The 17,854-nt window shown below is 40.8% G+C and overlaps 2 protein-coding genes across 2 annotated transcripts in view; both read left to right on the top strand.

Annotated features, from left to right (window-relative positions):
• The window catches only part of LOC141794757 (protocadherin-15-like), a 262,295-nt gene that overhangs the window by 235,703 nt on the left and 8,738 nt on the right, over positions 1-17,854 (top strand). The window contains exons 30-34 of the mRNA XM_074675236.1: positions 1,256-1,344; positions 3,435-3,611; positions 5,898-6,116; positions 7,439-7,447; positions 8,736-8,855. Coding sequence (XP_074531337.1) covers positions 1,256-1,344; positions 3,435-3,611; positions 5,898-6,116; positions 7,439-7,447; positions 8,736-8,855 — 614 coding nt within the window. The remainder of the gene's footprint in view (positions 1-1,255; positions 1,345-3,434; positions 3,612-5,897; positions 6,117-7,438; positions 7,448-8,735; positions 8,856-17,854) is intronic.
• On the top strand, positions 12,123-14,528 carry LOC141794756 (protocadherin-15-like). The gene has a single exon (XM_074675235.1). The coding sequence runs from the start codon at positions 12,244-12,246 to the stop codon at positions 13,804-13,806; it is 1,563 nt and encodes a 520-aa protein (XP_074531336.1). The 5' UTR covers positions 12,123-12,243; the 3' UTR covers positions 13,807-14,528.

Below are 17,854 nucleotides of genomic sequence, written 5' to 3'. Positions count from 1 at the left end.
AAATTTACTTGGTTATGACTCATTTAACAGGAACACTTAATTACAGGTATATTCCACCTGTGCTACACATTGCATTTAATGAAGTCCTCACTGTGGAGTGCTGCAAAGCTTTTGGGGGTGGGCGTGGGGGTGACACCAGATCATATCAGAACCAGAAATCGATTGTGATACCATTGCAACAAGGATTGTAGGCTCTGTGCATGGGTGCCTGCTCTACAAACTGAGATAACCCTTTCCCCTAAAATGAGTTGTCTCCATTTATCAAAGTCAGGCTCCACTTCACTTCTGCTCCAAAAAGATCCAACTTCGAACTTCTCTTATATGATGTGAATCCATAAACTGCATGCAAAAGACTTGAAATGAATTTCAATGTTGCATTGTGGGATTTCGAGACCTTAAGTTTAAAATTGAATGCATTCAAAAGAGAGTTTGAAAATAGACATATCTTAGTCTCTGCTGCATAGGTTTCTGTGCGTAATTTTTTTGTTTTGTTTTGATCTTGACTGCCTCATGAAAGTGCAATATTATAGCAACATAATGCAATATTTTTGATATTTTGGTGAGTTTGTGTCCCTGAAATTACCTCAGTGTCTTTTGTTATAGTTTTACTCAAAATTTCTTCCTTTGGATGAAGCAAAAACAACACTGATAAAATGAGGGGTGTGCTTTTGTGGCTTTCTTATAGAGAGCTGAGGTGTCAGAACAATCATGATCCAATTAAATTTGAACCGATCAGCCCTTTTATTTGCAATACCATCTTGTGTTTTCAGCACAGCTGTCTGTGTTTGCCTTGACGTCCCTATTTCCCCAGTAATTCCCTCACCCCCTTGCTGTGTTTAGGTTCAGCTTTGCCCCCAATTCACTGCTTATCTCTCCTGACTGTGGACATGCTTATTTTTCATTTCAGTGAAACATGTCTTGCTAACAAGCCTCTAACGAGAAAGGAGAAGGGTCTGGGACATTGGCTGGATATGAGAGAGCAGAGAGTGCTTAACCATGGTGCTCCTTAATTTTCAAGGGGAAACCTAATTTCACCGGAGTCGCATGGGAGATTTGGCTTCAGAGCACAGAGGCTGTTGCCTATGCACTTAACTGCAGGATACGAATTAGGCCCTGTTAGGTTTACTGCATGGCACCAATACAATCAGGCAATTAGGGGGTCTCATTGGTCCAACGGAGAAAGCATTTCAATGAGCCGACCAAATTCAAGCAAACGTAGATAACAAGTGCTTTGTTTAATGTGTCTCTCTTGCAGGTTTCTGTGGTCAACGCATTGGATATGCAGGTTGTCGTGTCCACTGTCCCACCGACTTTAGTCGAAGAGCACCGGGAAGAGCTTATTAGGTAAGACATTTTTAACCAAATAGAATATCAAAGTGAAACCCTGATAATGAAAGAAAACCAATACGAGTGTTTGCATTATGAAAGATTTGCATTTTTTGTTTGTTTTTTAATGCAAGCTTTGTCACGATCCTTTATCTTCTTATCCCAGGAAAAAGAAAACGAAATGTCAAAATTGATTCCTTTTTTACAGTGTTTTTCTAAGATGTGCAAAAATGGTTTTGTTCCAAAGCAGTGCCTTTATTCACACAAAAAAAAGTAATTTTAAAAGATGGCAGAAAATGAATCGAGTGGCAACAGCTGAAAATACACATCCATTAAAATAATTACAATGTTATGTAATACTTGTTCTTTGTAGTTTTACAACCAAAGACACATGAATTAAGATCCTTGATCAGCCAATAAGTCAGTTAAGTCTATCCTCTAGAGCTCCTTCTTCTTGTCCAAATTAATTAATGATGAAGATTCATGAAACATCTTTTTTTTTGCAGCTCTTGGGGCACACTGTTTAGTCTAATTAGTCAATCTGAAAGGCAAATGGGCGTTAATAGTTGTTGTCAAGAGCTTGCTGTGCCTCTCCCCACAAGTGACACTGCTCTTTAGGCTGAAAAACACACACATTAGTCATGTTAAGCTCCTTGGAGTAATGTCATCTGAGAGGTTTGGGATTTCACACAGAGCTGGTGATGATCCAGGGTCATTTTACCTTTGTGCTACAACTTTTTATCCACCCTGGCAAAGGCAGACAGCACAGATTCCCTTTATTGGCTGTAATGTCAGGTGTGGATTTCTCCTTTCCTGAATGGGATTATCAGAGGCTTGCTTTGCCAAGAGTCCAGTGTAGAGAGGAAAACTGCTGCCCAATGGGACAATCATTGCCAGAGTGAGGTACTTAAGATGGGTGGCTCACATATTGCTCTGGGCACAGAAGTGCCAGAAATAGCTTGGAGTACTGCACACTCGAAGTAATAAATTCCAAGTGTATTAGCTCAGAAATAAACCGCTTCTTTAAATTTAAACTTTAATGGACTATTTTGATACGGCATCCATCTCACCCTGACACAAGCACAGAAGTTGGAGCCCAATGCTATAACAATGTCATATCTTTTAGATGAAAGAAATCTGACTTATCGTTATTATTTCTATACCTAAAAATTAACCAGACTAAAAATAAAATAAATTGAAAAAGTGCAGAGGAATCTTTACCATTTCTTTGTAGTTGTTTTTACTAACCCAGCTAGCATGAAGCAGCAGCTAATGTTAGCATTCAAACACTTCTTAGTTTTTATTTCTATTGTCTTTTAAGTAGCTGAATGTTACAAAATTACAAAACATTACATGTTGAGGTGTTGCAATGAAGACATGATCACACTTTGTGAAAAATAAGCATTCAATAAACCATTAGCTGCTATCAGACTGCAGCTTTTAGCACAACCAACCAGCATCAACACCAAATAACACACACTTGTATGATACTACACAATCAAAATGTAACAGCATTTTGCTATTGTGAAGCTCACTGTGTTATTAGATGGGAAGTGATTGAAAGCTTAAGTTGCTGTGTGGTGGCTGTTTGGCTATCAAACACAGTGATTTAAAGCTCCTATAAAGAATGTTAAGCTGTTGATGATAGTCTCAAATTAACATCATTGCCTTAGTGGGTTCTACAAAAGCCAGTCCGAACATCATTATGAAGACTGATTGTGAATTATGAAGTTAGTTTTTACTCTGAGTTGTAGCTTGAAGTCAAAAAAAGGTAATTTTTCCCATGCAAACATTCCCTGAAATATAAACAGTATTTGACTGTTAAAAGAAAACAGGAAGAGATTTAGAAAAATGTCATACATATGTATAGAAAATATATTAAATGTACCCAAGTCTTCACAGGGGCTTTTACTTTAATATGATCTAAGTCATCCTTCTTAAACAAAATGTAGAAACACGATAAAATTGATCTTATTCAGATGTTTATTAAACACGCAGCACCAATTGAGTGTTGTGTGTTACCATAAGAAAATGGCCATCATGTGAAAAGGATAGGCTCTTATTTCATGTAGGGTGTGTCTAAAAATGTTTCTGTGTGCTCATTCAAGAATCCTTGAGCGTCACGTCCAGGACCAGATACCAGGCGCTAAAGTGATTGTTGAATCCATTGGCCCACGTCGTCACGGGGATGGCTTTGAGCTCGAGGACTACAGCAAGTCTGACCTGATGGTGTATGCCATTGACCCGCTCACAAACAGGGCCATTTCACCCAAGGAGCTCTTCAAGTGAGTGAGACCATTTTATTGCAAGAGTGCAGTCCCCCATTTGGGATAAATTAATGTCCTAATGTCCCTGCTGTAATGCCTGTTTTTCCCCCAGTCCTTTCTTACCCTCCATCCATACTGTGAGTCAGCAAATGTCTCTGTCTTAGCCCTCTTGGCTTCCTTCCCCTCCCGTGTTCCCATTTTTTAACTGCCTTCACTTTCTTTTAAAGACTTTGATTATCCTGCAGGAGCACCAAATCTGTCATATGTCTTAGAGAGGGCAAGATATCAGGAGAGGAAGGAGGGTGGGATGTAAGGGAGAAACAAAGTTAAGAGAGAAGAAGGGAGTATTTCACTCAGTCCATCAACATGTCATGACTGTGCCTCGAAGGTCATTTCAGAAAGCCTGGAGGTATGCCAGCCAGATGTGTGCTTCTTTATGTTTTGGGACATCGAGATCAAAGGAGTGCTGTGTGCTAAACGCTGTCGGACCAGTGAGAGGACATGTTTGCAAGCTTCTAAAGGAGCATGGGAAAATATTACGATATACTTTGCATCCCATCAGGTGGGGGAAAAGTCCTTGGCCTAAGCTTGTTTTCACCTTTCAGGGGTTACTTGGTTCTTCTGTCAAAGCAATCAGACACCAATCTCAGAAAAGGGTCTCTATCAGAGCTTGTGGCTTTACAATCAATAGAAAACACTATCTGAGATGTCACACTGTCCATATGCTCTGCTGCTTACTTTACATCACTATCTGAAACAATCGATTGACTTTTTTCCTCCTTACCCAGGCCGTAAAGAAGCAAACCTCCATCCGCTATATTTGGAATGAATTTGTTCCAGCTTCAGTTCATTTGGAAAAGCTCTGCTGAAATGACATTTAGAGGGGCTTTGACTATGAACCAAATTAATCTATTGACATTATCTCTGTGTCCTTGACCATCAGATGAAGGTTCAGACTGGTTTTTAAGTGAGATATTTGAGGCAAGTGCCACGGGAAAGTGTGGCGCTGAGGTCATAATAACAGCTTCTTTTATAACAAAAGCCAGTGAATACGGCTGTTATCTCAATTGGCAGCCTTTAAGAGAGCTCAGCTAGAGTTGAAAGAGGCTTCTTACATCCAAAAATCTGCTTCCTTGGACACAGATACTGTCAGGAAAATCATTTTGACTTGAGGAGAAAGGCTATTTATGCATGCAGTGTGCGTCTGACAGTATTGTGAGGTAATTACATGTAATATGGCTGTGACTTTGCTGTCAGAGGGAGAGAGAAGATGCAGTAAGTGGGTTCTTGCATCCGAGTGCCCTTTTGCCACCTTGAATTCAGCGTTCGCTCCCGTTTGAGCTCTCTGGAGGACAGACTGCCAGCGAGACCAGTTGATGACCTTCATCTTCATTCATTTGTCTACCTATAGAAAAAAACAAATATGACAGTAATTGGATGTGGCAGTGTGCTCACTCCGGTGATGCAGAATGTTTGAAAGGCACTCTGGTTATTGAAAGAAAAACAACACTGACACAACAGTGGGTAGATTGCCTGTATATTGAACACTAATTGCCTTTCTGATCTACAATGCCAGATGCTATGATTGATATAATTGTCTCCTAGCAAATGAGATGCTTAAACCTACAGAAACTGAATTTAGGTGCAGTGAATGGAGCTGTAAACCCAAAACTGAAATCACATTAGGTTTATATGACAACCTGCTTATAAGCAATCAGTGGCTTATTTACACTCCACATGCTGAGGTTATTATCATTTGGAGAAGTGTTTGTGGTCACCTTGTGAGCCCATGTTAAATATTCATTCAATTTCAGATCTGTGTTGCTTCCTGCTAACTTAGAATGAAAGGTTTAGCTGGTTTTTTGCTAAATGCTCCCCTGTGTGTACAAATATTTTGTCTTAGATATTGTACAGGGGGCATTTGTATGTCTTGTAGCTGGAATGAGTTAAGAAGACAACTTCACCCCAGCTCAGAAAAGCAAAACTTTTTGATCTTAACATAACTCAAAGTTAGGGTTTGATAACTTAAAGTTACGTTAAGATCAAAAAGTGATCCGTGTTTGTAACTTCAAACTTTTAACTGTTTTGATGCCATTGTAAATGTTGTATAATACACATTTTTTCGTGCCAGTGTTTATTTTTTCCAGTTTCAGGATATATTTTTTAATACCAAATTGTATTTTCAATTACAAACATTAAAGTCATCATTTTGGCTCCATAGATTGGTTTTAAAGGTTAAGATTCAAAACTAACCCAGCCACTTTACAGAAAGAAAACAAACATTGACTCTTATCTGACTCACAGATTCCTCGATGGAAACGTTCTGGAAATCAACAAAGAGTTCCAGCCATACCTGGGTGAGGGTGGTCGTATCCTGGAGATCCGCTCTCCTGATGTAGTCGCCAGTGTAAAGAAAGCAGCTCAGGCTGTGGGCTACACAGAGGGAGCCCTCCTGGCTCTGGCCATTATCATCATCCTCTGCTGTATTCCTGCCATCCTCATCGTCATGGTCACCTACAAACAGTGAGTACTCTCCACTCAGTAATAATCTCTGGCTTCTGTGATCATTAATCATCTTTAACAGGCTGTCAGGGAATAAAGAGGGAAATATATTTTAATTAAGGCGAGCTTTGCCCTGGGAGCTATTGTGTTACATCCATTTTTTCTGCTAAATAATTGGTTTCTAAAAGACAAATCAGATATTTATTGTTGGGTTGTAATCCTTTGTTTACATCCTGTACCCTGTGGCCTGTTTCTGTGGGATGTATGAAATCACAAACTGCACTGTCGAAAAGTATTTGTCAAGTGTTTAAGATATAGATAAGACACTTCTTGCTTGGTTGCTGCCTGTTTCTGTCTGTGTCTCTTCCTCTCGCGCTCATCAGACATGCTGACTGCGCACTCTGCTGGGCTAATCTCCCTGCTCATGCTCTGTGAAAGCAGATTAATTAACACTCATTTGTGAAAAATATCTACAGCCAATTGTGACCGTCACAGTGTGTCTTCACGCTACTTAATCATCACTGCCTGACACACGCACTCACACACTGTAAACAGTGCTCTCTCGGGCTCCCTCTCACTCACACAATGCAGTCAACAAGAGATGTGATGCTTTTTACAGCATTGCTCAGATCCTTGCGATAATTGAACTCTTGTTTGACAGAAGTCAGGTTCTTATCCCTTCTAATGCTTGGTATGCTGCCAGTGTCTTAACATGACGACGTTTGGGGAGTGTTTATTCACAGCAGATGGGTGGAGTGGTTGTCCTTACGCAAATGCACAGACCAAACACTCAGCAGAAAGCTGTTGATGGCGACATTAGACCTAACGCACAAACTGTCATAGCAGATGGTGCTTTGTTGGTGGCGACATTGCTGTGGTAAATTTAAATGATTTAGGAAATCATTTTCTCATCCCTGCGTGTCAAAATAATACGCTGTTTCTGGCTTTTCGGATGAATATGATTTTTAAAACATGAACCTGTTTATTCATGTGGAATAATTGAATTTTGCTGTAAATAAGTAATGGTGGCATCAAGCATGGAGTCACTTAGGAAAAAAAGCTTCTGCCACTTTTGCATGTAGCCCTTCAGCCACAGCTTAAGGCTGTTGTGCTACAGAAAATTTTCCTATACGTTTGTTTGGCATTTGGTTTTAACTGTATATCCTTTATTTAGCTCTTTTTTTTATCACATGCATGTCTCTACTAAAAAATGACAACTTGACATTCAGTGCAGTACAGTTACAGGCTTCTCACACAATGTAATTACTAATCTTTTTTTTTGTCTCTTATCTCTCTCCACCCCCGTCTCCTCGCCTCCCCAATGAATCAAAACCCATCACCAGGTTCAAAGAGTAAGTCATTATTCCTCATGTTCAACAAGTGATCTCTCTTTCACTGCTCGGATCTTCAATATGCATTAATTATTTAAAGATGAGTCTAATGTGTGAAGATGATGAGGAAAATTCATGTTGGCTCATGTCACCCTGTCTGAAATGTCTCTGGCATAATGAAATAAAGCTACTCTGATTCATCTGGTAGGTTACAGATTACACAATGAAAGTTTAATTTGGCAGAACAGTTTCTCTTCATGTGGAAAATCTGATGAACTTCAAAAGGAAATTCAACCTGAAGTCAACAACTGTTCTGCTCCTGTTTTTGTTGCACACTCGTCAACAAGGCTTGATGTGTTTTATGTAATCTGAATTGACATTCATGCTAAAAGTAAAAGTACGAAAAAACATTAGTGCTGTGAAATCAACACAGTTTAAAAAAGTAAACTCTGTGGGTTTGGGATTTTTTTGTATTAAATCTTAAGCTTTTTTTTTGAGAAAACCTAAGGCTTTTTAGTTTTTTGATACAGCTTAAAAATCTAAACCACTCTTGAGGTTTGCTTTTGTTCTGCCTTTCTGTGTGTGCAGCTCAACAAAGCAGATTTTTTTTTTATTCTCAGGAAGAAAATCTCACTTTGAGGTGAAAAATCTCTGATGATGTTGATCTCACTAACAATAAACACAATCAGCCCCTCTCATCTTTCAGAAATAAACAAGAGACTGATGAGATTATCTGAATAAACCAATAAGAGCCACGTATCTAATGAACCTGCCTAGGGCTAGATTACATTTCTGATTTGCAAGCAGTCATTATCTTTAAAGATGTACTCTCTTGGGATAGCCTACACTGTAGGCAAATACATATATGCTCACATATCAAATCAGTAGAATAGTTTGTTGTTGGGCTTGAGCTTGTCAAAAATGTTGAGAATGCTTTTTTTAAGGTAAACAGTAAAAGAAGAAAAGATTTGCACTGTCATGAGAACAGATTTATAGATCTATACTATGAAATGACTGTAATGAGTTTTTCTTTATCCTTCCTTGTCCAACATATGTGTAGCTTCAGTTTTACCGTTCACCTCTTTAATGTAAACACAGCTTCACAGACACAGTTAAATAGTTGAACATTTTGCCCCTGTATTACACATTCCAGACAAGGAATAGCAGGCCTGATGTTACGCCGAAAGACTTAGGCTTTGGATTGATTTTTTTTAAATATCTGACAACGTTTTTTTCTTTCTCTCTTTGTACTTTTCCATCTTGACTGCAAACTCATATCTGTGTAACTGTGTGTGTTAACTCTGCACAGGCGACAGGCGGAGTGTGCCAAAACTGCCAGGATTCAGATGGCTTTACCTCCTGGAGGGAAAGCAGCTCCGGCGGGTGCTCCCAGTGCTAACCTCTATGAAGAGCTTGGTGACAGCAGCATGTGAGTCAACTCTGACCCTTTATTATCCATCTCCCATCCCAGCTATTCCTATAAGATCAAGGTTACTGTATCTTGCACCTCTGGATCCTTTCTTTAAATTGCTTTAGGGTTCAATGCTGATGCTTACGCCTCGGTATTTTGCTGCTTGTTGTGTAGAATACAGAATCACATTATACCAATTACTTCTGCAAGCTCTGCCAGATGACCTCAGACATCTATATGCATATTTATACATTTGTAGTTGCAATCAATCAGGGCTGTCCATGCTCTTTGGCCTCATAACAGTAGCACACTGTCTATGCATGGTTAGCACACTCAGCTCTGCTAAACAGCTGGCTGTCAGACTTTAGTTTATGTATGTGTTTCTAATTAAACTGCGTGTGAGTTTTTGCAAGGCTCCCCCTCAAGGTAAGGAAATTTAAGGCCATAGATCCCCCATGTAAAATATTCACAACAAAATGAGAAGACAATCAGGTTTGTGACTTGTAATTGATTTTTCTTTAAAGCTTCCTTTGATTAGCACTAACATCGATCGTTTCCTGAGCGTGCCTCTATAGTTAGTGTTTTGCCTCTACACATTCAGGTTTCAACGTTCATGTTCCATCCTCCTCACTCGATCCCAGTGTTAATGTCTGTGCATTAAACAAGGTTGAATTGAAACTGCCGCCCCTGCTGGGTTTAATAATTTTGATTTACAGCTTGTAAAAGAAATACTGCTTCTAACAGCACGAATGCTATTAAGAAAGAGAAAATGGAAATTTAACGGCTTGCTGTAAAGAGGTTTTGTGATGTTTACAACAGATGTTGACCAACACTCAACAACAAGCAGAAGCCCTTGGTTCTCTAGCGGGAGAAAAGCTCTCTTGGGAACTGTATTGTAGCTGAGTGTCATTTATTTAGGGGTTGTTTTCCAGCCTCTACTTGAGACAAGAGGCAAGAGGAGTCAGTCTTATAAAAACACCCATTAAAGCACCTTGAAACTCAACATAAAGTTTTCTATGTTGGAAGACTTATGTGTGTGATTGTGTGAGTGTGTGTGTACCTTGTGATTGTGCAAGCAGCCCTGCTTACTCTAAGAAGTCAACAGAGAATAAATCAGTGCAGTATTTACCTTCAAATGCAGGAAGTTTATTTTGAGCCTTGCATTTCATCCTCACCTCTAACATTTCTGCTTTCGCCATCTTACCATGAATTTATGCTTCTGTCCTCTCCATTATTTCATCCACCTGTCTCTCTGGATTCAGACTGCAGTAAGTAATCCTGAAACACCTGGCGTATGAAAGACTTTGGATAGGATCAGTTTTAATGTACAGGAAAAAAAGGAGCAGTACCCTGGTCTACCTCTCTAGGTCATAGCTTTTGCAGAACATACATACCACTGGCTGCCTGTAAAGATGGGTGACATGTTTTCATCTCCTCCCACAAAAATGAAGCCAAAAACAAAGGGCTGATATCTTGTCCCAAAAATCTAGGGCAAAGTGCACAGAGCTGCTGGACTTACCCTAGATTTTGCCCTCAAGAAATACAGATATAGGCTTAGTGTCGATTCCCCGCCCCTCTGGTTAACTATGACACACATTTAAGCATCATTGAGGAGCTTGTGGCTTGTGTTGATTGTGGCATCCCCTGTGGACTAAAAGTTTTCTTTGCCTTTGAAAATGTTAAAAAGGTTATTTTTCCTGGGTGATGTAAGTCATCTTGCCCGCCATCTACCCTGCTGTGTTAGTTTCAGACACTGTTAATTACTGTATAGAAATAGCCAGTCTGTTTGCTGATGGTCTAACTTACTTTTTTCAGGTTATTTAATGACATCAGGAAAATTTTCAGTCTGTTTCACAACTAAGTAAAAAGTTCTCACAGGAGCTTTGAGTTACAGAATAACAAGGCTGACCCCTTGTAATGCCTCACCAGTCTGGTGCACACTGAGCCACAGGAACAGCATTTGGCAGCATAGCTGTCAATAGGGGCATTATAGCTCTTTTATGTCATTAAATAAAACATAAAAAAACATTAAAAAGAATAGTTAAACTTGAACTAGCACTGCTCAAAATCTAACCATAATGAACACAATCATGATGTGTTTTTACTTGATAATTTGGCCTTTGTCCCATCTGTTAAAATGGCGCAGGAGGGCTTTATTACCTGTGCTGCTGCCAGTCAGCTGGGGAGGGTTTCAGAGGGCCATCCAAACCGTGCCATACTCAAGCACAGGGGCCCCCTGCACCAATATAAACCAGGTTTAAGACACACCCATGGCCCTAATACGTCATCGTGAAGCGTCTTTTTACACAAAGCGCAGTCTCATCAGGCACAATGAGAGACGGAGAACAAGACTACAACATTAGTAACTTTTTGTCTTATGCAAAGTCCTTTTGGTCCGACACAGCCTTCTAACACCCCCACTTGTTTAAAATTATTATCAAGAAGAGCCGTCACAGGGATCATGCGTCATAGTTCATTTGTGATGTCTGCATGTTTTTGCTCATCCATGAAGTGAACCCACTGATGCCTACCTCTCCAAAGCGTGCCAAAGCAGAGAAGTGAATCAATCCTGACCGTGGCGCACTTGCTGTCACACTGATAAGACAAACTGTACTTTTGGGTTGAAGTCGAATGGCCAGTGTGACCACACTCTAAATGTTTGGCTTCACTTTTGGAGGACTGCTTTGCCATCCATCTTTTTGTACAGTCTAATGATGTGTATGTTCTATTTTGAATTTTTAAGATGTGATTCGTATCATTCCTAGATTGTGTTAATGTTTTTTAATTAGCATTTCCTGTTTTGATGGAATATGAGCATTAGTGGTTGGAAAGCTCTGTAAAATGATTTTCCTCTGTGTAGTTGGATACAGTGAATCTTTCTGTGTGTTTAGACGTACTGCAGTAGATATTACTGAAGCTATACCACCTCCTTTTTCCATTAGACAGTCGTCTCCTTTGGTCCCTTTAGCTGCTACTTTGAATTCTCCAAGTGTTGTGACTGATTACACTAGTGTTTCCAAACAGGCTCATGTTGAATATTGATATTTTGCTGAATCACTGGGCCAAAGCCCAGCATATCTGTTTCAGTTACCATCTTACTATTAAAACACATTTCATCTTTAACATATTTAGGGACTTTAGAGTTAATTTTCTTCTATATAGGCTTTCCAGATGTTCAGTCATTATCATTACCAATTTATTTGGGTAATTAAAAGTTTACTCAATTTAAACATTCACAATACTTCATAACATGATTAGTCAGTAGATATAGACAACTAGTGCAGTAGCTTTCTTCACTTCACCTTTTTCCTTTGTTCATTCCCCCATACTATCAATCTTTGCCTCCTTCAAGCTTTTTTTTCTTCTTCACCTCCACCTTTACCGGGGCAGGGCTAAAAAGTCTGTCATGGAGGAGGCTGAACACCAGAGGATTCTTAGCGCCCTTGCCTGTCGCGCCATTTCAGCTCGTGGCAACGGAACATGGCACGTCAACTTGCCCAAGTCATCAAGCAACGTGACCTTCCTCTCTGACTGCAAGCCCCTTACCACTCACAACCCTGTTTACGATGACAACAGTCCCCCTGGCAGTCCTGATGACTTCTCGCAGGGGAAAAGTCTGCCCGAGAAGCAGTTCTCCTTTTCTCCTTCCCACTCAGTGGGGTCAAGCTGTGTGTGGACGATGCCTGCTCGCATTCATGGAGGGCAGCTCGGTTACGAGGTGCCAAGAAGGCGAGCTCTTATGACTCCGGACGAGTGGGAGCTGCAAATGCTCCAAGCAGCAATGAGAGGCAGGAAAAGGCCAGAGAGTGTGGATATGCTTAACCTGAGTGGCAGCACAGAGAGCAAGCTGTCGGTCCGAGAGCAGGCCAGACAGTTTGAGCAACAGGCCCTCCAGGAACAGACCCTGAAGCATAACAGGGACTCCCTGGGCTCCCTCTCTTCTATTCTTTTTAGGGATCGAGACAGTGATGACATGCTGGAGCTGTCCTCAGAATCCCTGCTGTCCATGATGGACTACGGCCGCTCTTCTGTTGGCAGGGACGTGCCCCCCAGCATTATCATCACTCAGGGAGATGAGTCATGGCCCCTTTCTAGCCAGAGGCCAACACCACCTATCCTCAGGAAGTTTAGCTCCAGCATTTCCAGTTACATGACAGTTCAGCCGTGTCAGATCCACGTAGAGATCATCCCAGACCCACCAGAAAACCCGCCACCCCCACCCCCCCAGGGACCACGGCCATCTTCCCCTAAAACATCTCCCCCCTTGAGCCCACCTCCCTTGCCACCTCCATCTTCAAACTTTTTAGAATCTCCTTTAACCCCACCTCCTCCTTTTTATCCTCCACCTCCTCCCCCTCCTCCCCCTCCCCCTCCTCCCCCTCCTCTCCCTCCTCCTGCTCTACCCCTTCCTATCACTAAACTTACAGCTCCTCCTCCTCCACCACCTCTCCCTCCGCTTACTTTACCTGCTAGTGATCAGTCACACCCCGTAGTCCAGTTTCTCCCATCTTCTTTGCCGTCCATGTCCTCGCTTCGTCCCATATCAGAGCGGAAACACCCACCTCCTCCCAACCCATCACAGATAGGCATCGGGAAGAAGAAGGAACTCAAAGGGATCCTGAAGAACATCCAGAATCTCGCCGACATAGAGAGATCTGTTGCCAACCTTTACAGCCAAGTAGACAAAAAAAGCAAGGTGCCCAAGTTCAACAAGAAGCCGCCGATGACTGAGGAGTCAAAAGGTGCTAATAAGCTGCAAGACTCTGAGCCCTGCAATGGGCAGAGCATGCCAAACATAAACCGCTCCGACTCTGCTGACAGAATCAACACCACAAATATGAATTTGGCTGAAAATGGAACAAATCATCTTAACACTGAGGCAGAAGTTCAGGGGACAAGCCAATTGATCTCCAACACTCCCGACGCTGGGCACAGTGAAGATGATTTCTCTCAGACCACACTGTTCTGACTTTCTCTTCTTGTCTCCATGCTCTCATTATTCAATGTCCACACGCCTGTTTTTTCTGTTGTTTCCTGAAGCTTTTTATGGTTTTTGCACAGTTGGTAGTATTTCATATGCGCTTTGGCACAGTCTGAGGAGACAAAATCCTCTTTTTTTTACTTAATACTTTTATGGAAATCAAATTTGAGTGTCACCTGCCAAGAAATGTACTCAGCTCTGCCACATTGTCTGCATAATGTGCTTAAGGCTTGCATTGTGACATAAAGGAGGCTTGCATGTACAGTATCAGTTTGGCTCACTTCATTTCCTTTTCCTAATCGTATGAACTGCATTGAGATCTGCAATTCCCACAAGTATACCCTGGAGTTACCAGATTAGATGGTTCATGAACATTTAAGTATGTGATTTGAGTTAACATTAACATTTCATCACCAAAGATGTTTTAATTAAAGAACATTTTACATCAACATTTTAAGTGATGACCTCAGGGTATGAGTCACGCCATTTCCTGGCTGTGTGTTACTGATTTTACTACTCTCTTCACAAAAATAAGAGCATGACAGTTAAGGCTGTTGTTGCTTTGTGCGGAATCCAAATTAGGCAAAGAGAAAATTGTAATATTAGATGTTTTACAAACAGAATGTAATTACCATAGCTGGTAGGAGTTTCTCAAAGGTATGCAGATTTTTTAATTAAAGTTTGGGGTGTTCAGGGAGGATAATCACATATTTGTCAGGGATTGATGATTAGGAAGCTATTCCACTCACTTAGAATATTACACTCATTTAGGTGTGCAGATACAGGGATGGGTTAATGTGAGATTTAACTTACCAAGAAAGATCTAGAAACATCTTTAGAGTAGGGATGTCAGTGATTTAGGTCCAATATTATCATACTTTTGTCTTTTGATTATATGTTTTCTGCTCCCCTCGGCACATTGTACTTAAGGGCTGCTTACATGACAACGGTTTTAGGGAAAAACACAAAAGTTTTTTTGCATTTCGCCCTCGCGTTTACACGGAAACAGCGTCTTAGCTGACGTACAGCAAACTTAGAACCTGAATCTAAACCTAAAAACGGCCTTCAGAGTGGAATTTTTCTGAAACACTGACGCCACTGTTGTCATGCAAACAGTAAGCTTGCGTTTTCAGTGGAAACACTGACGTCACGCTCAACTTGGCAGAGCAGTACTGTTGTACTGTTGTTACTATCATCACGGGCCACCATGTCATGCTTGTGCTACTGAATCTGCTGACCGTCTTTCCACAAAATATGCTTCTGATACTCCACTTCTGCACGTAGCATTCCCCAATACGCCAGATGATCGACTCAACTCTGCTTCAGTGGAGATCTACCAAAAGCTGCTTCTAGACAAGACGGTTATACTGCCACCTACAGGCCTGGCATGCTTACTACAGTGTTTTCAGTCTCCGTGTTAACGCAGTTTTTTCACTGCTTTTTAGCATTTTCGGATGAAACGTCTTGTAAACAGTGTCTTCCTGCTTCATGTTGCTGCCATGATGAAAATAAAGAGGACACCAATGTGCTTTTTAAAATTTTCAAGTTTAGTTTAAAAAATATGTCTCATGGAATTAGAATAAAACCAGAGTACCCTTGGTTTGAGCTTCTTCCTTTGCAACTGCAACGCGAAATCCAAAAAGAGCACTTTGTGTTGTTCAAACTACAGACTTTTAAATTACTTCCTTTCAAGCTGTTCTCTACCTTTAAATAAAAGTTTTGAACAACAGTAGTGTAGTAGTGCAACTTTCATATAGAAAAATCAAAAAGTCAAGATAATTCAGTACAATTTTTTGCCTTCATTTGATTTGCTCTGTGGAAAGTCCTTGTTATGTTGTGGACATACAAGTTTGGACCTTTGTAGCTTTTTGAGGAGCTTTTAAGGAAGACCAGAGAGTTCCTTAATCAATGCGTGATGTAGCCAGGGCGTTGACAAGAATGGCTGTTTATGCTGTTTAGTGTGAGACAGGAGGGTGACTGTTATTGCGCAAGTGAGAAAATGCAGAGAAGACTACATTATTGATGTGTGCTTCAAGGGAGAGAATACTGTCAAGGTTGACATGCAAACCCTTAACTTGTGGAGAAAGAGGAGCTGTCAAGTTGTTGATGGAGAGAGTGAAGCTGTTTGTTTTGGACTGAATGGATTTGGGACCAGCCAAAAAATGTCTGTTTGATTGAGTTAAGAGGAAATTTTGAGAGAACCAACTTGAAGTAGACATTCTGTGAGGGTAGTGTGCCATTTTCGCCATTTCACCATTTTCAGTGGCACTGCTCTGCTGGCGACCCGGACTAGTGTTGTGCAAATCAATCGCATCGCATCGCATCGCATCGCATCGCATCGCATCGCATCGCATCGCATCGTATCATCGTTTGGTTTTGAGGATAGATAGAGCTGGGTGTTGTCATCATAGCATACCAAAGTGCATACCAGATTATTCTGAAAATATGATCTTGAGGTAAGAGGTAGATGGTGAACAGGAGAGAGCCCAGGACAAATCTGTGGGGAATGCCGGAGGTTACTCTGATCTGTAGTTTTTAAGTTAGACACTGTATGGTTGAAGAGATACAATGTTAGTGGGCTGTAGCACTAGAGGAACTCATGTTATCTGAATGTAACAGTTGAACGCACATTGAAAATGCCAGGCACTTCGAAGTGAAACATCTTCTTATTCGAGGTGAAGCATCAGCTATTAAAACATGTCGACTTGGTTCCCCTGCAGGCTCATGTTGAAAGAAGAAAGCTAAACTCTGGGGGACCTGTCTGTTCACATGTCAGCACAGATACCCCCAGCATGATAAAATAGTCACTGTGATGTTCGGCTGCACACTGGAAAAGGCTAATTAGAGAACCAATCAATCCTTAACCAGGGCCTCTGCCTATGGGACTGTCAACCGCTGTTAGTGTCTCCTTTTTCTTTCCCATCCTTTCTGACCTTCTGCTTGTCCCATTCATCTATGTTCCTCTCTCCCACTTTCTCTCCCCCCGTCGTTAGCTCTAATATGTTCCAATCCTTGGCCTCCTCTTGTTAATCTTTCCCTCAGGTTCCCAGGAGATTCCATTACCTTCTTAACACTCATTGCAATGCGGCACCTGTCCCATCTCTCTTCCTTTTTTATTTTCTCAGTGCAGGTTTTTCTCTTCCACTGCTCTGTCTTTCCCTCTCATACCCTTCATGTGTTTGTTTCACCCTCCATGCCCTGAGGCAAACGGTCCTGGTATACCTCCTTCTCCACAGCACTGTAATGTTTGATTCATCACACGTTCCCTGATGGGCAGATCGAAGGCCTGCTAATTCTGTATTCCATGTTCACTACATGGGGTTAGCGCTTTTGTAAAAAGAGCTAGCAGATCGCATGCTGTTTTTTTCAACCCAAAGAACAGAAAGCATTAATAGATGGCCTTCTTTGTGTTCAGAAGTCTTCCTGCTGGGTATCATTCTCTTTTGTGTTTTAAATATTATTTCAGAGCAGAACCATGATAGAATGAACACAAGAAAGATCGAATTAAATCTTTATGCAGTTAATAATTAAAGCTCGGGTTTGCAACTTGAAGAGGCAGGAGAGATAAAGTAAGATTCAAAAAGTATCCAAAATAAAAAATATGGTTTCTGCTTGACTTGGGAAGTGTGGTTCATATTTAATCTGTAGACAGACTTATTTTATTTTTATTTTGGCAGAGTATTTGATTTGTCGATTCCTGTCAGCGTGTGAAGAGCATTTTAATGAATAGAAATAGAAAATCTTTGCAGGATAAAGTAGCTGCTTCAGCTTGGAGAAAATAAAGATGATAAAAACATTAATCATTGCGCACTTTACTAAAGAAACATGTTACTTTGCAATAACTCACCTTCTGCTATATTAAAGCAAACACAAACAAAACCCCATATGACAAAATCAAAGCATCCAAGTCAGGAGTGCTATCAGAGATGTTGCCCCCTCCAAAGAAACATCACATTGGGCCCAACCTAACTTTGAAATAAATACAAGCACTTAAGCTTTTACTAATATTTCCATTGATAAGTTACACAGCCCAACA

The sequence above is a fragment of the Halichoeres trimaculatus genome, unplaced genomic scaffold (genome assembly GCF_033239565.1).
Source record: "Halichoeres trimaculatus isolate MK-OKI-2021-1 unplaced genomic scaffold, fHalTri1.1 fHalTri1_scaffold_8, whole genome shotgun sequence".
In the NCBI taxonomy this organism is placed as follows: domain Eukaryota; kingdom Metazoa; phylum Chordata; class Actinopteri; order Labriformes; family Labridae; genus Halichoeres; species Halichoeres trimaculatus.
This window is presented reverse-complemented; position numbering and strand designations above follow the sequence as displayed.

What these genes read in the sequence shown, in the direction of transcription:
- LOC141794756 (XM_074675235.1), top strand. Translation starts at nt 12,244, where the DNA reads ATGGAGGAGGCTGAACACCAGAGGATTCTTAGCGCCCTTGCCTGTCGC.